This window comes from Anguilla anguilla, chromosome 6 (assembly GCF_013347855.1).
Source record: "Anguilla anguilla isolate fAngAng1 chromosome 6, fAngAng1.pri, whole genome shotgun sequence".
Lineage (NCBI taxonomy): Eukaryota > Metazoa > Chordata > Actinopteri > Anguilliformes > Anguillidae > Anguilla > Anguilla anguilla.
The window spans coordinates 1,161,858-1,187,721 of record NC_049206.1 but is presented as its reverse complement, the minus strand read 5'-3'; the positions used below and the strand labels follow the sequence as shown (position 1 = coordinate 1,187,721).

Genomic DNA, 25,864 nt, shown 5'->3' with positions numbered 1-25,864 from the left:
CACAGAGCACAAACACAGCTGACTAGTGTACTATCAGCAAAGCCGGCTGAGGCGCTGCAGCCTGGAGCATCCGCTGTGGGAGACAGGAACAGAGCAAGGGGGCTTCGTCTCCACGGGACACATTAACCCTTTGAAGAATAGCTTTAGTTTTTGGAACTAAATTTTTTTTCTTTCAAAATTCTAAGTCACAGTTCCGGAACTCTCAGTTGCTTTCAGTCACCAGTTGAGGTTGTTACGTCAGCATTAGAATGTTCAGCTAAGAACATATTTGTGATCTAACACCTTAAAGGTTAAGCACCATAACCATAACGCTGACCTCAGATCAGTGACTGCAGGGTGGCGTAGCAGCTGGAGCACGATGAGACTGATCACAGATCAGTGACTGCAGGGTGGCGTAGCAGCTGGGGCACGATGAGACTGATCACAGATCAGTGACTGCAGGGTGGCGTAGCAGCTGGGGCACTATGAGACTGATCACAGATCAGTGACTGCAGGGTGGCGTAGCAGCTGGGGCACTATGAGACTGATCACAGATCAGTGACTGTAAACTAAATCGGCAGCAGGAAGACCAGACCAGTGATATCGGATTGTCATAATGGGCCCGAGCTCACCTCAGCCTCTGGTCTGCGGAAAATGAGGAGGAAGTATTTCTGCATATCGCACATATCCTGATGTGCACTGAATTATCCTCTGCTGCATTCTCATGGTTTAAGATATTTGTCCTGTCTTCTCTTCGGTCATGACATATTGCCTGACATAAACAATTTATTTATGGGTAATTTTATCTTTGAACTTTCCAACGCCCCCTGTAAATTCGGATAGTTCTACAGATCGTCTACTGTCATGCGTCTAAAGCCGACGCGCAGGTGGTTAGTATCTTCCATCTGGTGGCTAAACCGGAGTCCTGCAGGCAGCACCGGGGCCGAGGATTTGTACCCATTTTATTTGTACCCGGGAAAATGTATTATTCACTCTCTATCCACTGGAGCATTTTGTGGACGCATGCAAGTGTTTATCTTAAAAAAATAAAAAATAAAAGAAATAAAAAACATGGTCTATTTCTTGTAATGTATTCGTGTTTCTGTTTAACCCACTTAATATTCAAAGGTTGGTAGGCTACTTCAGTTTGTAATAACGTGTGATATTGGTTCTTTACATTTGGTGTCAATTAGTCTGATTCAAACGTCACCACGTCAGTGGTCCGCGCCTCGCGTTATCCTCGCCGTTTTTAGCCGCTTGGATCGATATAAACAAGAACAAGACGCCAGATTTAAATCAGTGAATCTGCGCGTTTCTCTGCGCACCGTTCCCAAATACGACTAGGCGTTTGTCACAGAACCGGGGAGGGGTACTGTACTCTCGCGAGACCAAGGGCGGAAGATGACAGATGGATCTTTATCGGCAGTCGGTAGGATGAAGCAGCGGCGTACCCGTCCCGTGGCACCAACGAACGACAGCATTATGGCACTATAGTTAAAGTAAAGCGGGGAAAACCGCATGCAACTAACTGTCCGACAACAGTCGGACAATCGATAGTTCTGTGCTTCGTTTTATTCGTTTACATCACTGTACGTTTTATTTTAGAGTCTGTTTTCATGTTGCGCGAGCTGCCGTTATTGTCGCCGTTGATCAACTACAGGCATCCATTGCATCTCCAGCGAGTGTTTACATCAGCTTCTCTGGGTTAGCTGGCGATCGGATCAGATTATTTCGTCGCACGCTTTTTATAATCGATTAAAAAATGACCGGAGAAAAACGTCGCTCTCTGCGCAAGGATCAAAGGCAGAAGAAGGACATGGATTTAGTGGAACACGACGAGGAGGCGGCAGCGGGGACGTTTACGGTGTCGAAGAGTAACAGAATCAAAGCCAATAAGATCTTCAACAATCACAAAATGATTAAATCGCCGTCAACGCAGCAGCAGAATCAGCTATCGCAGATCAACGCTAACACGATCTCCAACGCCAACAACGCTAACACCAACATCAACACTAACGCTAACACGAACACAGCCGCCACTGACGACAACAAGAACCCCCTCATTCAGAACACGGAGGATTTCCCGGTCCACGAGTGTGTTTTTAAAGGAGATGTGCGCCGGTTGTCCTCGCTAATTCGGACGCAAAACATCGCTCAGAAAGATGTCCACGGTAAAGTAATCTTTTAACATTAAATAGCAATGGCTAAACCGAATCCAATGCCTTTACTACCTTATATGTAATACTAGTTCGTCATATAACTATGTGGATTGTTCTCTTATTTGGCAGTAAAGGGCACATTGGTGCTCTTCACCTCTGTGACACACAAACACATGCATGCAAGATAACAGTAACGGAAGAGACCCGTGTACAGCTTCTGACCCTACCGATTTCGTAGGGTCGAATCAGACGCACCGACGTGCGTACAAACCAAGCCGCGTATATGAAGCATTTGCATTCATATTCCAAAGTGATTGTGGGTTCTATGACATCAGTTAATTTTAAAGTGTGCTCATCTGCAAGATCCATAAAACTATTCCACTCTTGCGCTACAGGCCGTTATTCCTTATCAGATTCGATTGATCCTGGCTTCTTTACAGTTAGTCATTTCGTGGTGCACATTGCAGCACAGTTGTAGTTTCACATCGACCGTTTGATTTGCGCCGGTGAATACGCCGTTGTCTTATTGTAATATTTCACCTTTTCCCTCATTAGGAAAGCATGTTGTAATCTGGTGCTTTGGAATTTGCATATTTAACTCAGACCTGTGTTGCCCCATTAATGACGATAGTTTGTTGTTAAAGCGCCATTATTGAGTCTCTTTACTTACATGTCTGTCCTCCAGTGTTGTGTAATAAAGGGTAAGTAAGGGTAGTGAAGGGTCCTTGAACTGGAAACGTTCTGCTTTGAGCTTCTTCTTCACGTTTCAGTTTGCGCTTTAATTTTTTCTCTCTCTCTGCCCTGTTCGATTTAAACACTCTTACACACACACACCCTCAGAGATGTCCCCTTTAATCACTCTTACACACACACACCCTCAGAGATGTCCCCTTTAAACACTCTTACACACACACACCCTCAGCGATGTCCCCTTTAATCACTCTTACACACACACACCCTCAGAGATGTCCCCTTTAATCACTCTTACACACACACACACCCTCAGAGATGTCCCCTTTAAACACTCCTACACACCGGGCCCAGCGCCACGAGGGGGCAAGTGGGGGCTTTGCCCCCTCAGTTGTATTTTCTGCCCCCCCAGTGTAAGTTTTATGTACCCTATAGAAAACTAGCAAAAACAACAAAAATATTGGCCGAGATACAAGTGTCATAGAGACGACAGTAATGAAAAACCTTCTTTGAAGTTTTCCCCCATAAAATGCGATTTTATCCACGGAAATGGCTATACAGAAAGGCAAAATAAATGTTGTGGTCGCGATCGCCATCATAGACATTTACTATTATTTTCTTTTAAAACATTTAATTCATATCCAGGGAGACCGCTAACTACTTGAAAGTTAGATGACATGTGTAGCCATTTACGAATACAATCGCATTTCAGGCTGGAAAATAGCCCGTTAAACCAGAGAAATCGCCGAGTTGTCTTAGAATCTTTATCGCCAAAGAATGTAGCAAGACTGGGAGCGTCGGCATAGCAACGGACGCTGCAACGAAACTTTAAGTACGTCACAATGGGTATAACGACTGTTTTGGAATGTCATTGCCTCACCCAGATCATTTTAGCAGCCCCGATCAAAATAGGCATGACAGAACATGATGAGAGCCCAAGAATGAGAGTGTAGCGGCACCTCTTTCCCCGGCTTCAAATCCAAAATGTTGCCATATTGGCGCAGTTTTCGTTTTCTTTGACACTAACTCTGCCATGTCTCGTCTTGTCACCCCAAAAAACACAAGCTTTCTAGTGAACAACACGCCGTGCGCATCGTCTTCCCCCATCCCACCTTTGATTGGTCTACTGAAATTGGATCTCCTTGTTGCCGGCCTCGGCACTAAATTGCGCACGGCCTGTCAATCTAGTTTTGTTTTACACTCAGACACTAGTGGCTCTGTTTATAAACAAACATAATATTATGTTAATCACGTTGTCATATTGATTATAACTAATGCAATACAAGTTGGATTTAGCGCCGTCGGCACAGGTTGCTGATGTAGGCTACTTTTTAATTTGCCAGAACGTCTCATAATGACAAATGCCGGTTCAGTCGGTTCGCAGGAAATCAAACCGGTTTAAGCTCGTAGCAGGTGATACCTACTGTTTTACTATATAAAAATATTTGCCCCCTCGCCATTTTTGACTGCCCCCTCAGTCACTTCATCCTGGCACTGGGCCTGCTACACACACACCCCCTTAAGAGATGTCCCCTTTAAACACTCTTACACACACCCTCAGATGTCCCCTTTAAACACTCTTACACACACACACACACACCCACTCCCTAAGAGATGTCCCCTTTAAACACTCTTACACACACACACACACACCCCCTAAGAGATGTCCCCTTTAAACACTCTTGCACACACACACACACCCTCAAAGACGTCCCCTTTAAACACTCTTACACACACACACTCAGATATGTCCCCTTTAACACTCTTACACACACACACCCTCTGATACATCCCTTTTAATCACACACATCATCTGCAGCTGTAGACTTAGGCTTACTCTGATGCTGATTGTACCCATACCCATGTTTATCCTATCCAGAGCTGTGGAAACCCCATTCATTTTAATGCTTATTGACTTTTTAAAATGCATTCCAGGGACCGGTTTGGCATGGCAAATTAATGATCGTAAAAAAGCCTGTAAATCCCCCTGTCCCTCCTGACTGGTCTGACCAGATTAGGGGGGTCCCTCCTGACCGGTCTGACCAGGTTAGGGGGGTCCCTCCTGACCGGTCTGACCAGGTTAGAGGGGTCCCTCCTGGCTGTGGTCTGACCAGGTTAGGGGGGTCTCCCCTGGCTGTGGTCTGACCAGGTTAGAGGGGTCCCTCCTGGCTGGTCTGACCAGGTTAGAGGGGTCCCTCCTGGCTGTGGTCTGACCAGGTTAGAGGGGTCCCTCCTGGCTGTGGTCTGACCAGGTTAGGGGGGTCAGCTGCTGCTTCTCCCGCTCTGCGCTATAGAGGCGGTCAGACCCACTGCAGCTGGGCTTTTATAAAGACTGGTGCTGCCAGCGTTTGCAGCCGAGTCCACAGTGCAGGGTAGCGGTGAACCGAGCGTGGGCTCCTGAGGGTTTGTGTGGCTGAGCTGCTTGTGACCTCATAACCGCGAGTGGAATGATCGCCGGTCAGAACTCTAAATCAGAGTTCTGAACGGAGACCCAGGGGGTCATCCTGTCAGGCCAGCTGTCCACTGGATTACATCCCTGTGGATTCTCAGGACTGCACAGTGTGTATAGAGCTGAGAGATTGTGTATATATCAGTGCATGTGTGTATTGAGTCAAGAGATTGTGTGTATATTTCAGTACATGTGTGTATTGAGTCAGGAGATCGTGTATATTTCAGTATGTGTATACTGAGTCAGGAGATTGTGTATTTTAGTATATGTGTGTATTGAGTCAGGAGATTGTGTATTTTAGTATATGTGTGTATTGAGTCAGGAGATTGTGTATATTTCAGTATATGTGTATATTGAGTCAGGAGATTGTGTATATTTTAGTACATGTGTGTATTGAGTCAGGAGATTGTGTATATTTTAGTATATGTGTATATTGAGTCAGGAGATTGTGTGTATATTTCAGTATGCGTGTCAGTTTTAATGTGGCACCAGTTAGCCTGATTCTGTTCTCTCTCATGTGTTGTAGGAAACACACCTCTACACCTGGCAGTCATGATGGGACACAAAGGTGAGTCCAAAACCTGTGTGTGTGCCAGTGTGTGGGTCAGGGGTCAGCATTCATCTTGTTTTTTAGAATATGTTTTATCTTATTCTGTGGGTAATATTTAATGTACATAAACATCTGTACCTTGGATTTGCAGGGTTCAGGCCTGGTGTTTACTCTTTTTGCTGTCTTTTGCCTTGCGACTCAGTAAGGTGTCTTTGTGACAGTTCTCTGTATAAAGCGCTATATGAGTAAAATTGAATGGAATTGAGCTGAGAATGACGGTGTCGCAATGGTGCAGAACATAGGGGTCATAGTCATCATTTTCTGCTGAGAAAATAGGAAATAGCAAAAGTAGAAATAATGAATCGAGGAGAGAATTGAGAGAGAATGACAGTGACAGAGAATTCATTATATATATACACACGCGCATACACTCTCACACACACCCCCGCACTGGTACACTCTCACACACACCCCGCACTGGTACACTCTCACACACACCCCCGCACTGGTACACTCTCACACACACCCCCGCACTGGTACACTCTCACACACCCCCCGCACTGGTACACTCTCACACACACCCCCGCACTGGTACACTCTCACACACACCCCGCACTGGTACACTCTCACACACACCCCCGCACTGGTACACTCTCACACACACCCCCGCACTGGTACACTCTCACACACACCCCGCACTGGTACACTCTCACACACACCCCCGCACTGGTACACTCTCACACACACCCCCGCACTGGTACACTCTCACACACACCCCCGCACTGGTACACACTCACACCCCCCGCACTGGTACACTCTCACACACACCCCCGCACTGGTACACTCTCACACACACCCCCGCACTGGACGTGTGCTTGACCAGGCGCTCTGAGCTTTGGAAGGGAACTCATGTGGGACGTGCCCAGCCTGCCTTACGTAACGTTTCTGCAAACCCGGGGGACGCCATGTACGCACGCACACACACACACACACACACACACACACACACTCGCACGCACACACACACACACACACACTCGCACGCACACACACGCACACACACACACACTTGCACGCACGCGGATATGCACAAAGACACACACACTCGCACGTACACGTATATACGTGTATTTATATATATACGTACATACAGGTGTTTTTTTTGTGTGCACAGGTAAATGGTTGACAGGCAGTTACTTCCCCAGAATGCCCAGCCCAGCTCACCATATGACATCACCACTGTCCTACCTGGAGGTTCTGCTATCCCAGAAGTCTTTGCTCTGTAGAGGAATTACTGCATGTCCTCTCTCTTCCTCTACACAGAGTGCGCCCACTTGCTCCTGGCCCACAATGCACCTGTGAAGGTGAAGAACGCACAGGGGTGGAGTCCGCTTGCAGAAGCCATCAGCTATGGAGACAGACAAATGAGTGAGACCCTAACCTTTAACCCCTTCTCCCCACACTGTAACCTCTACCCCTTCCTCTCTAACCCCTAGCTTTTACCCCTAAACCCTGCTCCCGTACCCCTGAACCCCAACCCCTCACACTCACTGTCTGCTTACTACAGTGTGCCCCCTACACCCTGGTTCAGGGGTGGCCAGCCCTCGTCCTGGACATTTGCAGTGTGTTTGTATTTTCTCAGGGCTGAATTGTTCATTAAAGCTGATTTTGTGTGTGTGTGTGTGTGCGTGTGCGTATCTGGTGTGCGTGTGTGTGTGTGCGTGCGCCTGCGTGCGTGTGTGTGTGTGTGCGTGCGCCTGCGTGTGTGTGTGTGCGTGTGTGTGTGTGTGCGTGCGCCTGCGTGCGTGTGTGTGTGTGCGTGTGCAGTCACAGCCCTGCTCAGGAAGCTGAAGCAGCAGTCCAGAGAGAGTGTGGAGGATAAGAGGCCTCGGCTGCTGAAGGCGCTGAGGGAGGTGAGGACCTGTCAATCACATCAATACGCCTGTACATTTACACGCCTGTACATTTACACACATCCATACATTTACATGCCTGTACATTTACACACGTGTACATTTACACACATCCATACATTTACACACATGTACATTTACACACATCCATACATTTACACGCATGTACATTTACACACATCCATACATTTACACGCATGTACATTTACACACATCCATACATTTACACGCCTGTACATTTACACACATCCATACATTTACACACGTGTACATTTACACACATCCATACATTTACACACATCCATACATTTACACATATCCATACATTTACACGCATGTACATTTACACACATGTACATTTACACACATCCATACATTTACACACATGTACATTTACACACATCCATACATTTACACGCATGTACATTTACACACATCCATACATTTACACACATGTACATTTACACACATCCATACATTTACACGCATGTACATTTACACACATCCATACATTTACACGCCTGTACATTTACACACATCCATACATTTACACGCATGTACATTTACACACATCCATACATTTAAACGCCTGTACATTTACACACATCCATACATTTACACACGTTTAACACGTCTGTACGTTTACACACGTGTACATTTACACATATAAACACTGGCTGTTATACACCTGCATGCATAAAAATCAGCACATTGAGATATTTACATATATGTCATTTCTGTTAATGCATTTTCCCTTATAAATCCTGACACAAATATTTACAAATTTAGACATTTATGCACAAACACTAAAGTTTGTCTTTTTTTCTTTTAAGCTGGGAGACTTTTACTTGGAGGTCCACTGGGATTTTCAGAGCTGGGGTAAGTTATTCACTGGCGTAAATGGGGTAAGTCAGGTCTGTAACAGGAGCATTCAGTAGTCGTCTCACTGCGGGGGTAAAGGTATAGGAAACAGCTCCTGAAATAAAATTCCCCCAGAAGAACCCCCCTTACTTAATGATCGTTTGGGGGTTGCTAAGTGCAGCGCTCATTATGGGATGGATGATTCACAGCAGGAGTTTGGAAGAAGGTGCTGAGTAGGCTGTAAGTTTAATTTGTTTCTAATTCTTTCCCTTTTTTTCTCTCGCATCAGTTCCCCTGCTGTCCCGGATCCTGCCGTCCGATGCCTGTAAAATCTACAAGCAGGGCATAAACATCAGGTTCGGCCCCTCCTGCACTCTACTACACACTTACAGCACAACCCCTGCCCTCTACTACACACTTACAGCACAACTCCTGCCCTCTACTACACACTTACAGCACAACTCCTGCCCTCTACTACACATTTACAGCACAACTCCTGCCCTCTACTACACACTTACAGCACAACTCCTGCCCTCTACTACACATTTACAGCACAACTCCTGCCCTCTACTACACATTTACAGCACAACTCCTGCCCTCTACTACACATTTACAGCACAACTCCTGCCCTCTACTACACACTTATAGCACAACTCCTGCCCTCTACTACACACTTACAGCACAACTCTGCAGCACATTTCATTTCCCTCAGAGTTTAAAGTCACAACTTATACAAATAAGTGTAACAAAGTGCAATATTCGTATGCAACAGTGCAATATTAATTGTGATCGCATTCACAGTGTGCCTTACAGCAAGCAAGGCTTGTGCGTAATGCATTATGGGTAAATGCTGCTGCGTCACATGGCAGGGCAGGGTGGGCTGAGGTGAGGTGGTGTCTGTTCCGGCAGGTTGGACACTACCCTCATCGACTTCACAGACATGAAATGCCAGCGTGGGGACCTGAGCTTCACCTTCAGGGGTGACGCCCCTCCCCCAAAATCCTTTGTGGTTCTGGACAACGAGCAGAAGGTCTACCAGCGCATTCACCATGAGGTGAGGGGGGGCAGGAGAGTGTGTGTGTGTGTGTGAGTGAGGGAGGGAGTGAATGAGTGAAAGAGTGAGAATGAATGTGTGTTTGTGTGGGAAGGGGGATCTGTGTGTGTGTGTGTGTGCGCGCGCACCTGGGTACTAATGACATCATTTCCTGTCCCAGGAGTCGGAGATTGAGACAGAGGAGGAAGTTGACATCCTGATGAGCAGCGATATTTACTCAGCCACACTTTCCACCAAATCCATCACCTTCTCCCGCACGCAGTCAGGCTGGCTCTTCAGAGAGGACAAGACGGTACGTACGCACACACACACACACACGCGCACACCCATACCCCCACACACACATGCACGCACAACCACACAAACGCCTTCACACATGCGCACACGCATGTACACATACGCATGAATGGCGCGCACACATGCACACCAAAATGCCCTGTGTTAAATGCTATGTGTAAAATGTTGTGTGAAATGCTGTGTTAAATGCCCTGTGTTAAAAGCTCTGTTAAATGTCCTGTGTTAAATGTCCTGTGTTAAATGTCCTGTGTTAAATGCCCTGTGTTAAATGTCCTGTGTTAAATGCCCTGTGTTAAATGCTGTGTGGTTGTGTTGGTGCTGTGGGTGAGGCAGGAGCGGGTGGGCAGTTTCCTGGCGGACTGCTTTGCGGTTAATGGCCTGGTTCTGGAGTCCAGGAAACGGCGGGAGCACCTGAATGAGGAAGACATCCTGCGAAACAAGGCCATCATGGAGACCTGGAGCAAGGGAGGGAATGCAGTCGAGCACAACTATGAGGTGGAGTATATATCAGTACATAGCGATATACTGTATATATCAGCACATATTGATACATATCATACACAACACAGTATATATCAGTACACATCAATATATATATATATGTCAGTACACAACAGTTCATACTGATATATATACGTACACATGGTTTGACATGATGTCACAGTGGTTCAGTGTGATGTCACAATGGTTCAGTGTGATGTAACATTGTCCACCCGCTCACCCCCAGCCTGTGAGGAGACAGTCCCTCACCGCCCCGTCTCCAAACACACTGTCCTGGGAGGAGTATATCACAGCTGAGCACGGCAGGTATGGCGCTCTGCGTGTGTGCAAACATGTGCATTCTGTGCCCATTGCTGACTGTGTGTGCGCATGTTTATGTATGTGTGTGCGAGTTTGAGTGTGTGTGTGTGTATGCGCATTTATGCATGAATGTGTGTGTGTTCTGTGCCCATTGCTGACTGTGCGTGTGTGCATGTTTTTGTCCTCATTGCTGACTGTGTGTGTGCATGTTTTGTCCTTATTGCTGACCCTGTGTGTGTGTGTGTCGTTCTGCAGGGCTCCTCACCTGGGCAGAGAGTTGGTGTGTAAGGAGAGTAAAAAGAACTTCAAGGCCACGGTGGCCATGAGCCAGGAGTTCCCCCTGGGCATGGAGTCGTAAGTGTGCCTCAGACTGACCTGGGATCAGCTCAGCATTTTAGCTCACACTGCATGAGGTCAGGACATGGACAGAAGGCTGATCCTAGATCAGTGCTCCTACTCTTGATTACAGTTGTGACTGGATGTGCCATGTGTCATTTCCTCGGTTACTGATGTCGTGTGCGCTGTTTCCCAGGTTACTGATGCACTACTGTGCATCGTTTCCTAGGTTACCGAGTGACGCACTATGAATTGTTTCCTAGGTTACTGACGTGCTGTGCCTTGTTTCCCAGGTTACTGAATGTGCTGGAGGTGATCGCACCCTTCAAGCACTTCAACAAGCTGAGAGAGTTTGTCCAGATGAAGCTGCCCCCTGGGTTTCCTGTCAAACTGGGTGAGAGGTGCTTGTGTTTCAGGTCCGCAGGATGCAGCCGTGCACTGGAGCCTGTCCACATGAGATCGCTCTCCATTAGGGAAAAACAAGAGGATGCTGACCACAGTGCTGATGATCTTTATATAGCGCTTTGTGTGGCGTTCAGTGTGCTTCACAAACTGACAAATATTTAACATGATAAAGATAAATGAGAATGATGATTACTTACAAGTGGTGATCAGTTGTGATGGTGATGAAGATGATGGTGATGAGGATGCTGTTGTTTTGTCCTTTTCTCCCAGACATCCCGGTGTTCCCCACCATCACCGCCACAGTGACGTTTCAGGAGTTCCGCTACGACCAGTTTGATGAGTCCATCTTTAACATCCCGCCGGACTACAAGGAGGACCCCAGCCGCTTCCCTGACCTTTGACCTCTGCACTTAGACCGCCGCCCCCCACCCCCCCCCCCACATGGAATCGGAGACGGGAATGAACTACCAAACGAAGGGGGCACTGAACGAATAACGTCAAAAAGGTTGCTAAAGATAAACGGAAACAAAAAAAGGACTGTTGGTGTTAGTATTGTGTATGTAAGACCGTGGGGTTGAATGTATGTGCTGTGCGGTGTTACCTGAATGGACTGAACAGCACTAGTGTGTGCTGAGGTGCTGCGTTCGGTTTGTGGGGACTCTAGACTCAATATTTGGGGGGTGGGGGGTGGGGGGTGGGTCTGGGGCTTGGGAGGACAGAACAGTGCTTCCTCTGTTTGGGTGTGTAAAATGTGGAGCTTCCAATAGCTGCAGCTGACTGTGACACTTCAACCAGCACCAGTATACCAGAGCGCTGTGGTGACCGCAGGTCCTCCTTCTGCAGACAGAGGGCGCTGTGGTGACCGCAGGTCCTCCTTCTGCAGACAGAGGGCGCTGTGGTGACCACTGTTTCACTGAGCCACTGTAGTGGGGCAGCGGTGTGTGCGTTAAGGGGGCAGATGGTAGTGGAGATAAAGCTGTGGTCACCGTTAGGATCTGGAAGATCAGCTGAGGCTGCTGCATCTCTCTTCCTGCTTCACTGTGAATGCAGGGGTCCCATCTGTCCCGTGAGAACTTTGTACAATTCAGGAAAAAAAAAAAACAGCAAATGTGCAGCTAAAATTGTTTCTTTTGCTAAAGATTAAAATATATATGTATAGAAAAAGAAACCGGCAATGAAATGGTATTTAAACATTTTTACTCATTAAAAACCAAACGGGCATTCTCCTCTGCAGGGTGTTGAAGTACCTCACCTTTAAAGTGTGGCTGTCAGTCTGTCGGGTGTCAGTCTGAAATGCGCTGTTCTTTGTATGTTAGCTTGGGGAAGGGTGGCAGGCTTTATAAAGCTGTGCCAGATGCTCTCTTTTAAACAGCACACACCTGCAGCAGATCTCCGTCTCTCATTCTCTCTCTCCGTCTCTCTCTCTCCGAGTTAAACTGCAGGCAAAGCGCACGTACACACACACACACACACACAGCAAGAACTTCCAACAGCACACAAGCTAAAGCACAATCACAAGCCACACCCCTCCTCCCCAGACCAGACTAACACGCCCCACAGAACTGCACTCTGAGGCCCAGTGTGTTAAGAACCTCGCCGTCACGTCCTAACCTTTATTTCACTTAGTTCATTTACAAATACGAGAGTGAAGAAAGAAAGGGAGGGGAGCTGGAATCTCACAGGCGTACAGCGCACAGGTCTCTCCCGAAATGGGGGGGGAGGAGGGCTGCGGCCAGGCCGAGGGGGGGGGGGTTGGGGGGCGGGGTTAGCTTGCCGGGCTCCGGGGTTAAGACGGGAGGCTCAGCCCACAGGCTCTCCGCCTGCTGCTGGGGAACCAACAGGCCAACAGTCCTGCTGCTCATTTAAAAAACAAAAACAACAAAAATCTAAAGGAAAAACCCATATAAAAGCTGGAGGACTGGGCGTGGACAATCCCCAGGACACACCCACAGAGGGGCAGGGGACACGCCTCCCCCAGGAGGGAGAGTGCGAGGGTCAGCCGAGAGGCACACCCCCAGGGACTTGGGGTCAGTCGCTCATGTCCATGTCTTCCTCGTGGTGGTCATCGCCATTGACCTTCGACCCCTTCACATTCTCACCGGAGCCCTTCTCAGCGGGAGGGGGAGGGGGCGGGGGTGAGGGGGCGGAGTCCGAGTCTCTCTTCTCCTCCCTCTCCTTCTCGCTGTCGTAGCCCTGCTCCTCCTCATCATAGTCTCTAGTCACCTGCACAAGGAACACACAAACACAGCACACACACACGTGCACGCACGCACACACGCACACACACACACAGACATACACACGGAATATTGGCAAGGGGATTCTGAAAATATTACCACACATCACCATGTTTCTGCCCACCTGTGTTTTGGGTCAATTCCATTTCCGTTAAGGAAATTAATTAAAATCAATTTGCGGGCAAAAATATTCCCATCATGCTCTATGGGAATTCAAGTGCCAATTTAATTAGTGAAATGACGGACTGAAATAAAACGAACCCCAAACCTGCTGTTCACAGTGCACTGTTTTCAGGGAGTAAGACTGCATTAGGGTGCAATAGGACTGCAGAGGGACACTGTGATGAAGGAGGTGGAAGAGGGGGCGGGGCTTGCATACCTGATTGACTTCGGCTTTGTGTGTCTCAGCCTGCAGCTGGCTGGATTTTGAGCGCTGTTGGGGGGGGGGGGGGATCACACGTTTTTAAACGTTAGTTTATGACCTGCTTTAAGTATGACTGACTGTAATCACAGGAAACTCTCCCCCGTCACGTACACAAAGCCCAAATTTCAGCTTCCACCCTGAAACGACACGCACCTTTTCGCTCTTCTCGTCAGACTTCCTCTCCCTCTCCCTTTCCCTCTCTCTCTCCCTGTCCTTGTCTTTGTTCTTCTTCTTGCTGGTAGGGTGTTCTCGCTCCTCCTCTCTGTTGCGCTCGCGGTCCTTCTCCCTCTCTCTCTCCTTCTTTTTCTCCTTTTTGTGCCTGGAACAGACAGGGCACAAAGGTCAGGGATCACCTCCTGCACAGCAGTGTGTTTTGCAGACAGAACTAAAGCGTGGGCATGCCTTCCCCACACTGGCCTTCCTAGTTAGAAACCTGCATGTTTCTGTCCAATGGCATTTTCACTGAGCCTTCAGTGTTAGCATGGCCGGCCACCTGATTGGAACACACAAAACCTGTGATGCTTGGCCACGCCCACCCGCCCACCGCTTGGCCACGCCCCTAGACTCACCTCCTCGGGGACGGCGACCTGGACGGCTTCCTCCTGGGAGACCTGCTGGCAGTGCGACTCCTCCTGCGCCTCCTGCAGGAGACAAGCATTCATAACACCACAACGTGCAACAGACATGCATCAATAAACGTGTGTGTGTGTTTGCGTGTGTACCTGCTTATGCTACGTGACCTGCGGGTGGCGCTGTAGCTCTTGGGCGGAGTTCTGGAACGCTTCTTTTCTTTTTCCTCCTTCTTTCTGTCCCTGCGGAGGAGGAAGAGGAGGGTGAGGATGAAGCTGTGCCCTCCAGCTGCCAGCGGCTCTGACTCGCTGACCCGTGTGACAGACTCACCTGGACTTGCTGTCTGACCCTCGACCCCTCTCTTTGGAGCGGGACCGCCTCCTGCGGGGGCTCTTCGACCGTCGTCTGGACCGCGAGCGTGAACGCGAGCGCCTGCACAGCAAGATAAACGCCGTTAAACCAGCATGCCCACTGGGCGTCTCCCTCCAACTCACGTCTGTGTGAGCCGTATGAGCCACGACAGGGTGAGCAGAGACACGCTTCAGCGGAAAGCACAGGCCAGCCTGCGTTCTCCCAGATCCACAGCACAGGCCAGCCTGCGTTCTCCCAGATCCACAGCACAGGCCAGCCTGCGTTCTCCCAGACCCACAGCACAGGCCAGCCTGCATACTGCCAGATCCACAGCACAGGCCGGAAGACTGTACCTGTGTCTGGAGCGAGACCGGGACCGTCGGCGGCGGGACCGCGACCGTGAGCGCGAGCGTGATCGCTTCCTCTTAGAGTCTTTCTTATCTGCAGCAGCAACAGGAAAATAAGCACATTCAACACAGGCCTACAGCACAGGGAAAACCTGCAGAGTAGAGAGCGAGGGGCACAGACAAGCACAGTTATAGTGCACAGGGGAGCAAGTTAGAGTGTGCACGGGAGCACAGTTAGAGAGAGTGCACAGGGGAGCATAGTTAGAGAGTGCACAGGGGAGCACAGAGTGCACAGGGGAGCAGAGTTAGAGAGTGCACAGGGGAGCAGAGTTAGAGAGTGCACAGGGGAGCAAGTTAGAGTGCACAGGGGAGCAGAGTTAGAGAGTGCACAGGGGAGCACAGAGTGCACAGGGGAGCAGAGTTAGAGAGTGCACAGGGGAGCAGAGTTAGAGAGTGCACAGGGGAGCAGAGCTAGAGAGTGCACAGGGGAGCAGAGTTAGAGAGTGCACAGGGGAGCAGAGTTAGAGAGTGCACAGGGGAGCAGAGCTAGAGAGTGCACAGGGGAGCAGAGTTAGAGAGTGCACAGGGGAGCAGTTAGAGTGCACGGGTGAAGACTCACTCCCAGGCTCAATGGCAGCAGAGATGAGGGACTGGGCCTCTCTCACACGCTTCATGGCCTCCTCGATCTCCTTATTGGAGGCGTCCGCCTTCAACCCAGGATTGAGGTTCAGGCCTGAGGTCACATGATTCAACCTGCGTAGTGTTCAGAACACACGCAGGGACACAGTCACTCTATAGCTGTAACAGCCACACACACACACACACAGCGCTAAGCAGTGATAACACAGCCCCACATATATATATATATACACACACACACACACACAGCGCTAAGCAGTGATAACACAGCCCCACATATATATATACACACACACACACACACACACACACACACACACACACACACACACACACACACACACACACACACACACACACACACACAGCGCTAAGCAGTGATAACACAGCCCCACATATATACACACACACAGCGCTAAGCACAGTTTTAACACACACACACACCACAAAGCAGTGATAACACAGGCCCACATACACAAACACACACACACACCGCTAAGCAGTGATAACACAGCACCCCCCCCACACACACACACACACACACACACACACACAAGAGCTAAGGCTGTACTGATGTTTTGCAGTTTTACTCACTTTGGGTCCACAGAGGTCATGAACTTCAAGAGCTGGTCAGCAGCCAGAGACTGAGAGGGGAGGGAGTTTAATCAGAGGAGGATGCACACTGTCCAATCACAGCTCACTGAGTCTCATCAACTCACAGCTCACCCACAGTCTCATCCAATCACACCTCACAGCCACAGACAATCACAGCTCAGCCATGGTCTCATCTAATCACAGCTCAGCCATGGTCTCATCCAATCACAGCTCAGCAATGGTCTCATCCAATCACATCCCACGCACATGGAGAGAGGAACAGGTAGTTTCACACACCTGAGAGTTCATGTTGGATCCCGGCATACCCAAAGCTGCGAGAGCAGGATCCAGATTGGGCCCCCCCAGAGCAGCTAGTGGCATGCCCCCCATCTGCAGAACCAATCAGTCAACACCTTACTGTAGAGTGGTGACTCGGGCCAATCAGAGAACATCTCAAAGCAGACTTGGGCCAATCAGAATTAATCTCCCTTTAAAACAGGCTGTAGCGGTATACGCTACAATCATTTTGGAACCCGCCTTCAGGCAACTGCTGTGTGAACATTGACGGGCGGCAGTCAGGAGCTGATATATATATATATATATATATACATATACACACACAGCTGTATGTAATGTAAAATAACACAATGTAAAAAAAAAGTTATGCAAACTCTGCTAAATGGCAATTTAATGTGCAGACTGCGACAGTTTGGAATATTAACAGTGCGTGTGTGTACGGTGTGTGTGTGGTGTGTATATGTATGTGTGAGTGAGTGTGTGTATGTATAGGTATGTGTGTGTATGTGTGTATGTATGTGTGTGCATGCATGTGTGTGTATGTGTGCTTACGTGTGTGTGTGAGAGCGTGTGAGAGCGTGCGTGCGTGCACGTGTGTGTGTGTGTGTACGTACCGAGGCCAGAGGGTTAGGCGTGGGCAGCAGGCCCCCGCCCGGCAGTAGGCCAGCGACGGCGTTGGCGGGGGCGAGGAGAGACAGCGCCTTGGCCTCGTCGGGGATGACGCCTGTGGACAAAGCAGAGAGCAGCGTGAGGCCAGCGCCGCTAACACACACCGCTAACACACACCGCTCCCCTCATCGCTGCTCCTCAACCCTACACACACTCAAATACGTCAGCACTACTGACAACACTGCTCCCTGCCCTTCCACGTCTGAGAAATGAGCAACGGTGGTCCCTCTCTACTCAGAAAACACAGAGAGAAATCCACAGAGAGAGAAAGGAACAGAAACAATATAACGGTCACAATTAACACCACTGTGGGGAACACTGCCAAGGTTGCATCACCTGTCCTTGTTTTTTAAGTCATGAGCCGAAGTGCTAGCTAGCACTGCAGGCTCTCCGGGGCCCACGCCACTCTCATTAGCTGTGTTACGAGCGAGCGAGTCGCGGCGGCCGCTCGGCTGAAGCACACAGAGAGAGCGAGATACACAAACACAAGAGTTCATGATTGGCGGGGGTCAACAGCAAGAGACACTTTCACTATGAACTGCTTAACTTACCAAGAAGCACGCACACACGCACGCGCGCGCGCGCGCACACACATACACACACAAACGCACGCACACACTCTTTCTTTGTCTCTGTCCCACTGCCAAACTCACACTTGTTCACACGTGTGCTCAAACATGCGCTCTCGCTCACTCACAGCACATATAAATGAAAAGCAATGCTCTCTCAGGGCTTTTGCTGGTGTGGCCATTCACCCACAGGGGGTCCTCCTTACCTGACACCTGACAGGGGAGGCCAGGCCTCCGCTCCCATCTCTTTTAGAGAACTACAAATCCCACAACACTTTGAGCCAGGCCACTTTCACACATACTTTGTTTGCTGGAGTCTGAACGCCAAGTGTGTTTGTCACGGACGCCCCCCACCAATTCGGCCTGAAAAATGGCGGTGATGTTGCCGACGTTTTCACAACTATCCGGACAGACCCGCTAGCGCCCCCTGCAGGTCCGTCACACGGCCGGGTATTACAGCACATCACTGCAGACGGCCGCCCTCCTCAGGCCCCACTTCATACAAACTGGCGCACACTCGAGTTTGAGCTACAGCTTTTACATCGATCAAATCCTGAATTTAGAGGACCAATGAACTCGGGTTCGGGGGGGAAAAAAATCATCCCCCAAACAAAGAGCATGTGAAAGCCACCTTACAGTCCAGCAAAAGCCCTGCCCTACAGCAGATAAGAGAGAGAGAGAGAGAGAGAGAGACTGCGGAGGGCGCCCCATCTTCACAGGACGTCCCGCGGAGAGGCGCACACACTCCCCCGCCACAGTGCGCCGCCAGTCCTTACACAGACACACAGACAGGTAAAAAACCCCACGCTGGAGAAACAGGATTAGCTGCAGGAGGCTAAAGGGCTGGCTGGCATGTCCAGCTGTGGGGGGGGCTGGCTATTACAGGCCGGGCTGAACCAGGAAAAAGAAGAACTGGAAAACACAACAACAAAAAAAAGGGAAAACCAGCGTTAAAAGGGCAGTGGGGGCCCTCCTCTCCCCTCTCAGGTGGAGCAGGGTCAATAAAGGCATTTCACTCAGTACAGAAGTGCCACACCTGCTAGCCTAGCTTGTGTGTGCGTGTGTGTGTGTGTGTGTGTGTGTGTGCGCGTGTGCGTACACACGGTATCATTTCTCCTATTTACTCAGAAAATAGTGATTTTCGGACCCAAGATGCATTGGGGGTTTTTATTACAGCACTAGACTTCATTGCTGAACCAGCTGCTGGAGAGGAAGAGCCCTGGATGTGACAAACCCAAACTCCCTCTCAGGCCGAGGCACCTGGGGTCTGAAAATCAGTACTTCCCGTTAATAAGACCAAATCACTGACATATGGGCCTTAGCACTTTCACTTAACACCTGCATTCTGATCTTCTAGCTCTTTTGCTTAACACCTGCATTCTGATCTTCTAGCTCTTTCACTTATCACCTGCATTCTGATCTTCTAGCTCTTTCACTTAACACCTGCATTCTGATCTTCTAGCTCTTTCATGCTGCACATGAAACCATCGTAATCACACCAAACTTCTAGCTACACTTTCACTGACAGTTACAGCTTTACTCTGTGAACTAGAACTAGTTCATGGTATACACTTACAGTATTCTGCTTAAGATAAAAGTGTCAGCCAATTAAAATACAATGTCATAAGTAGGGCCATGTCAGCCAATGAAGTAAATGCATCAGGAGCCTTAGGTCCAAGGTGGGCGTGGCTAAAACATGAGAGTCACTCAGTGGAAAAGAGAATTAAAGTTCAGTCCTGTACAGAACCCTCCTCCCAGTTCTACATGTGCATCTTAGCGTGGACTGTGTTCGCTGTGAAGCCCAAACCGCACGTTCTGCCTGAAAACAGACGGGTAAGCCAGTCCTTTCACATGTACTCTCCCACCACGAGTGCATTAAAACATCTGAAAACACAGCAAACAAGACACAGTCGCAGAGAATTACAGTCGACGTCAGCATTCCCGCTTTGGAAAAACAAACCCCACTTTACACTACAAAACTTTTAAAACTATCACCTGCTAAGTTTTGCAATTTCCATTTCAAAAGCCCATCAGGGGCGGAGAGAGAGAGAGGGAGAGAAAGAGAGACAAGAGAACACCAGGGGGACAGTGAGGCTTGAACGCTCGCTGGTCTCTTTTGTAATTGCCTACAGTCCGCCCTGCAGGCGAGAGGACCCTTTTCAGGCACCACGGCTCTGCTTATGCCTTCTCCACTACAAAAATCACACACACAGATAACAGAGAGAAGTTTAATAGAGCGTCACCTGATCGGGGAGAAAAGCAAGGTTAGTTACACAGGACATCCACCCCTCCCTTTCTCCCTCCCTCCCTCCCTCCGTCCCGCTCGCTCACTCACTCACTCAAGGACGTCGCCGTCAATTCCTCGCTCGCTCTCTCTCTCTCCAAACGGCCCAGACTTCCAGCAGCCCTTGTGACATAGGTAAAGGCGTACAGGGTGGAGGGGGGCAGGCCTTTTAGCAGGCCTGCCGGTAAATGCGTCCCCTGTCACTGCAGAGGACACAGGCTTTACCCCACTACAGAGATCTTTAACCCAGCCTCATCTCCCAGTTACACCAGAGGAGGAAGGACACAACCAAAAGGATTCTCTCAGAAAACTAAATTTGCCAGCAGTACACCAAGGGACTGTTTCAAGGTCACTTATAAACTGTTCTTATGTGTCATTGTGTTTATCAAATGGGGTGGAGGGAGGGGGGGCATGGGCGGCAGCACACAAAAAAAAACTGAAATTCAAACACACTTCAAGTTAAAAGCACCAACCTTCAGCAAAAGGGACGACTATGAGGGCTCTGTCCACGAAGACTGTGTTGGTAAGATGCTGGGACACGCCGACCGAGTCAGATTCAAGGAACTTTACAAAACACACACGTGAGGTCACGGGCAAGGGAGAGTCACTGAAAGAAAACACAGATTGGTTGCGCAAGAAACAAAAAAAAATACAAGGCTTTCTACCCAAATGCCAAAGAAGCACGGACAGCAACTAACAACATGACTTTCATTATAAGCACAGATAAGTGCTGCTCCAAACACACGTTTCCCACACCAAGCCAGAAGTTCAGTCTTACGGGAAATGTCAAAACCGTTCCCGTTTCAAATGGATTTATCTGACCGGATGTCAACGAGATTTTATCTTTTCGCGATACCTAATCGGAATAATCAGATCTGCTGTTGCTATAGTTACCACTCAGCGCCAATGCCTGTCCCCCTCACTCACGGATACAATCCCCGCTATTTACGACTACGTCCTGTTGTTACAGTAACATTAGCGACCTGACGAATGGTTAATTTTAATATACAATCCATCATACTCTGGCGAACTCGTTAAAGCGCACCGCCAGCTAAGAAGTAACTTAAGCTGACGTTAGTTAGCTAGTGAACTTGGCAATACCATCATTACGCTACGGAATTACTGCAGCTGGTTATACACGTTTTATTCTATATTAATAAACAAACGGGACTGACTGGCTAGCTACGTAGCTGGCTAATGTTACCTTGTTAACAGCTAGTGGACGAAACGACTTGTAGCCGACATCTGGTAGCGTTAGCACTAGGCGACGTGCAGACGGCTTGGTCGCCGTGCGGCAGCAGCGCAAACGGGGCCTAAACAACGTTAACGTAACCAAGGCGGTTTAAATCTGTTTAGACTAGGCCTCACTCGTTCGCTCGGTGGCTAAGAACAGCTCATTCAGATAGACCGGCCTGTTGATATTATACGCCAATTTAAATTAATCACGTTTTTACGAGTTTTACCCGCTACTTACTCAGGCGGAAATAATCGGAGTTCCTCAATTTTGCCAAGAAAGCCGAACAGCGTTCTCATCTGTTCGGATGTGGTGCTGGGAGAGACGTTTGTCACTTGAATTACGTTCGTAGTGCAGTTCATTTTGCACTTTCTCTTAAACACACTCGAAATAAAATAAGGATAAAACAGGCGCCGTTACGGTTCACTTGGACTGGACAGGGTTATGTGGAGGGTATCCAAAAGCTTTCGATATTGAAAGCTGAAACCAAACTCACAAACGCGATCTGCCGCTTTGAAACCACAACAGCACGGCGTCGTCGCGCATGCGAATCCGCCGGTGCACATGCGCAGTGAAGAAGCGCTGCGGTGTGAAGAGGTCTGACGTCATTGCTGCTGTCGTCCATGGACCAGGTACACGCCCACAACCTCCCCAAAGCGCTCCGCCCGGAGGTGAAGTCATTCGCGAACTGATTCCGTTATTCTTGATGAGTGCTTGAATAAAACATACAACTTTGAAATATGTATTAAATCCATGAAAAAAACGCTTTGCAAATACACTTATTTTTCAAAACGTTAATCAGCGTGTTTTGACAGACCTTTAACAACAAAGGCAGCGCCTTGGTCTGCTTCCAGTTGAATATAGAGTATTTCGCTGAAAATGAACACGAAAGAATCGGAAAATTCTCCCCTCTCTGATCATCAACTGATCGTGGGCAACGCTGGAAAATTCTTGCCCCACACTCTATCCAACTTATTCAACAGACCAAACTTTGATTCTTCTATTATTTAGACACACTGTGCACATGTGTTGCCATAGCACTTTGAAGCACTCAATGAAGGTAATTAAGGTACAGAAAATTAACTAACTGGTGCACACACAGATATGACAAAAGTATTTTAACAATCAAATAACATTTTTATTACTTGTCACATTATTCCTAAACATATTGTGCAAAATCACACGTCCAAAGCCTAAAACGGCTCTATCACCCTGCTGTACCGCGTTTTGCTTTAGATTTTCATTCCTGTGTCCATTAAAATAGTATTTTTTTGCACAAAAATTAGCTTTTGAGTCCAGTAAGTCTGCAGAAGCGTAGGATAAATTCACTATGTCAATGTTCTAAATGTGTTTCAATTTAAAATTATTTACATCAGTACTGCAAGTCGACTGGGAAGTACCACTTATTGGTATCTTTTATTTAGCTTTATTCTAAATGCATAAAAATGATAATTCTGATGTTCATATACATATATCTGTATAACACAATTTCACAATTACTGCAGTAATATTTTGTATTATACAGGTCGGATAGAGCTGTTCTTTTCCAGGCCTAAATAGTTTCCCTTCATTTTTAAAAAATAATTTACCACATAAAATTTCACAATCTCAGCAAAGACAGTACAAACTTTAAACAGCTAGGCACAAATTTGTCAAAGTCCTTCCACAGAGTAGTAGGCTTTGAGTGATTTGTTTTACTTAAAAATGTCATTAAAAAACTACATTTGTTCTGATATAAAGTAAAGTAACCTTTCCAGGGTTTGTAATATAGGCTAAACATGTCGATAGGACTATGGCACCAGTTGTCTTTATAATGACCTGTCTTTGTGGCAAAAAGAACACTTTTCAGATTTACCAGAAAATGAGTGAAAACATGAATTATTATTATTTTTAGTTTTGACACAACTTAGCTTTAATCTAAAAGTTTCCTTGATCTTTGATTCTGTGGCACAAACCTCTTCCTCTGTGACTAAGTTGAGGAAACATCAACATACTGTACCGCCATGTTTCCATGGTTTCACCAGACTGCAGCAGCCCCTCCCAGCCTGGAACATGTCTCTTCACCGTTTCAGGCGTGAGACGTGTGACAAGGTGTGACGAGACACGGGGCCTAGAAGCATGAGGCCTGTAGAGCAACATCAGGACACACTGAACAGGTAGCATGGCATCGCATTCAGATGCATCCGAGGGCCACTCTTATCTGAACTGGTATCTTCAAAAACGCCTTTGAATTGGTGTCTGGAGAGTTTGCAGGTCAGGGACATGAACAATCAATAAAAGTACATTGAATCATTTAGGAAAATAGCAAATAGCACATTCTTCTCGGTGTCAGCCTGGCCTTGTGCTGAACGTCCATTCGGGTTCCTTTTAAATGCTGATGGAGGCGAATGCAGGATGGAGGCAGTGTCCACAGTGACGGCGAAGCCTACAGAGCATGTGTGCTTTCAGTCTTTCAAATCGAATCGGAAAACTACGCCATTAAACAAGGAAACGTAATACGTCATAAAAACGAAGAAAGATTACACATGTACAAACACGCTGACGCACGTACACGCACGCGCACACATACGCGCGCACGCGCACACACACACACACGCACATGCACACACACACACACACTCACGCACACACGTGCGCACACACGCACACACACGTGCACACTCACGCACACACACACGCGCACACGCACACACACACACACACACACAGAAACAATAAAAAATCAAAAACATAATAAATATTTGCACCCCCTCACACCCTCACCATCAGGCCTGAACCCTTTATGTACACCTGATGGTGTGAGATGCATCCTCCAGTAGATTTGGCACTAGGGTTTACCATTGAACCAGCAATTGGTAAAGGTTACTGTCCTGTTGGTAAAATGCGTTGGGTGAGATATGCCAGCGTTCACTCAGAGGGGCTTATGGGTAAATGATCAGGCCCGCCCCTCCCTGGAGATAAGCAGCTCCACAGGGTTGTGAAAGCTCTTCAGCAGACACACAGCAGTCGTGTGCTCCAGGTTTATAAAACTGTGTCCGTTGGCCTGCAATGCAGAGTGAGGTGTGTGTGTGTGTGTGTGTGTGTGATGTGTGTGTGTGTGTGTGTGTGTGGTGTGTGTGTGTGTGTGGTGTGTGGTGTGTGTGGTGTGTGTGGGTGTGGTGTGTGGTGTGTGGTGTGTGGTATGTGTTGTGTGTGGTGTGCGGTGTGTGGTATGTGGTGAGTGTGAGTGTGAGAGAAAGAGAGAGCATGTGCGTGTGTGAGAGGAAGAATGAGTGTGCGAGTGTGTGTATGTGTGAGAGAGAGAGAGAGACAGAAAAACATTACTTTTGATGCTCCTGCACAGAAACACCAACTGAAATACTTCCAATGAATAATAAAAACATTGCATTCTCCACCAAAAAACACAAACGTCATCACAATTCGACTGAGATACCCCTTCACCCCTCCATCATTATACCAAACGCATCCCACATCCCTCCTCATCACATTAAACACATCTCACATGCCTCATCACGCAGGGTACAGACCACATGCTCTACGCAGCGTACAGACTTCATGCTCTGCGCAGGGTACAGACCGCATGCTCTGTGCAGGGTACAGACCACATGCTCTACGCAGGGTACAGACCGCATGCTCTGCGTAGGGTATAGACCGCATGCTCTGTGCAGGGTACAGACTGCATGTGCTATGCAGGGTACAGACCGCATGCTCTGCGTAGGGTACAGACTGCATGCGCTACGCAGGGTACAGACCGCATGCTCTGCGCAGGGTACAGACTGCATGCGCTACGCAGGGTACAGACCGCATGCTCTGCGTAGGGTACAGACTGCATGCGCTACGCAGGGTACAGACCGCATGCTCTGCGTAGGGTACAGACCGCATGCGCTACGCAGGGTACAGACCGCATGCTCTGCGCAGGGTACAGACTGCATGCGCTACGCAGGGTACAGACCGCATGCTCTGCGCAGGGTACAGACTGCATGCGCTAAGCAGGGTACAGACCGCATGCTCTGTGCAGGGTACAGACCGCATTCTCTGCGCAGGGTACAGACTGCATGCTCTACGCAGGGTACAGTTTGCATGCAGTATGCAAAGTCCAGTTTGCATGCAGTATGCAGGGGCCATTTAGCATGTAGTATGCAGGGTCCAGTTAGC

At 48.4% G+C, this 25,864-nt stretch overlaps 3 protein-coding genes across 4 annotated transcripts in view; 1 reads left to right on the top strand and 2 right to left on the bottom strand.

Annotated features, from left to right (window-relative positions):
• The first annotated feature begins 1,298 nt into the window (after positions 1–1,298).
• Positions 1,299–12,745, top strand: LOC118228873 (ankyrin repeat domain-containing protein 13C-like). Its single transcript, XM_035420417.1, has 13 exons — positions 1,299–2,150; positions 5,804–5,845; positions 7,151–7,255; positions 7,655–7,740; positions 8,574–8,619; positions 8,891–8,957; positions 9,511–9,655; positions 9,816–9,947; positions 10,286–10,447; positions 10,680–10,759; positions 11,009–11,107; positions 11,383–11,483; positions 11,765–12,745. The coding sequence occupies exons 1-13, from the start codon at positions 1,742–1,744 to the stop codon at positions 11,893–11,895; spliced, it is 1,605 nt and encodes a 534-aa protein (XP_035276308.1). The 5' UTR covers positions 1,299–1,741; the 3' UTR covers positions 11,896–12,745.
• A 329-nt stretch (positions 12,746–13,074) lies between these two features.
• LOC118228879 (serine/arginine-rich splicing factor 11-like) lies at positions 13,075–22,071 on the bottom strand. The gene is made up of 13 exons (XM_035420437.1): positions 21,950–22,071; positions 20,949–21,082; positions 17,568–17,677; positions 16,954–17,046; positions 16,657–16,706; positions 16,043–16,176; positions 15,430–15,517; positions 15,056–15,157; positions 14,878–14,967; positions 14,725–14,796; positions 14,309–14,474; positions 14,111–14,164; positions 13,075–13,717 (listed from the first exon to the last, which is right to left on the bottom strand). The coding sequence occupies exons 1-13, from the start codon at positions 22,069–22,071 to the stop codon at positions 13,523–13,525; spliced, it is 1,410 nt and encodes a 469-aa protein (XP_035276328.1). The 3' UTR covers positions 13,075–13,522.
• Positions 22,072–22,825: 754 nt separating this feature from the next.
• Positions 22,826–25,864, bottom strand: part of LOC118228842 (leucine-rich repeat-containing protein 7-like) — a 31,479-nt gene continuing 28,440 nt past the window's right edge. For both annotated transcript variants that reach the window (XM_035420326.1, XM_035420327.1), the window contains exon 25: positions 22,826–24,752. In XM_035420326.1, coding sequence (XP_035276217.1) covers positions 24,645–24,752 — 108 coding nt within the window. In that variant the 3' untranslated portion in view covers positions 22,826–24,644. The remainder of the gene's footprint in view (positions 24,753–25,864) is intronic.

Bases quoted from the DNA above. Each gene is read 5' to 3' on its own strand.
- LOC118228873 (XM_035420417.1), top strand. From the start codon at position 1,742: ATGACCGGAGAAAAACGTCGCTCTCTGCGCAAGGATCAAAGGCAGAAG. The intron at 2,151-5,803 runs GTAAAGTAATCT...CATGTGTTGTAG, and splicing joins CGCTCAGAAAGATGTCCACG to GAAACACACCTCTACACCTG. The intron at 10,448-10,679 runs GTGGAGTATATA...GCTCACCCCCAG, and splicing joins CAGTCGAGCACAACTATGAG to CCTGTGAGGAGACAGTCCCT.
- LOC118228879 (XM_035420437.1), bottom strand. From the start codon at position 22,071: ATGAACTGCACTACGAACGTAATTCAAGTGACAAACGTCTCTCCCAGC. The intron at 17,047-17,567 runs GTACGTACACAC...TTGGTTCTGCAG, and splicing joins CGCCTAACCCTCTGGCCTCG to ATGGGGGGCATGCCACTAGC. The intron at 15,158-15,429 runs GTACAGTCTTCC...CTTGCTGTGCAG, and splicing joins CGGTCTCGCTCCAGACACAG to GCGCTCGCGTTCACGCTCGC.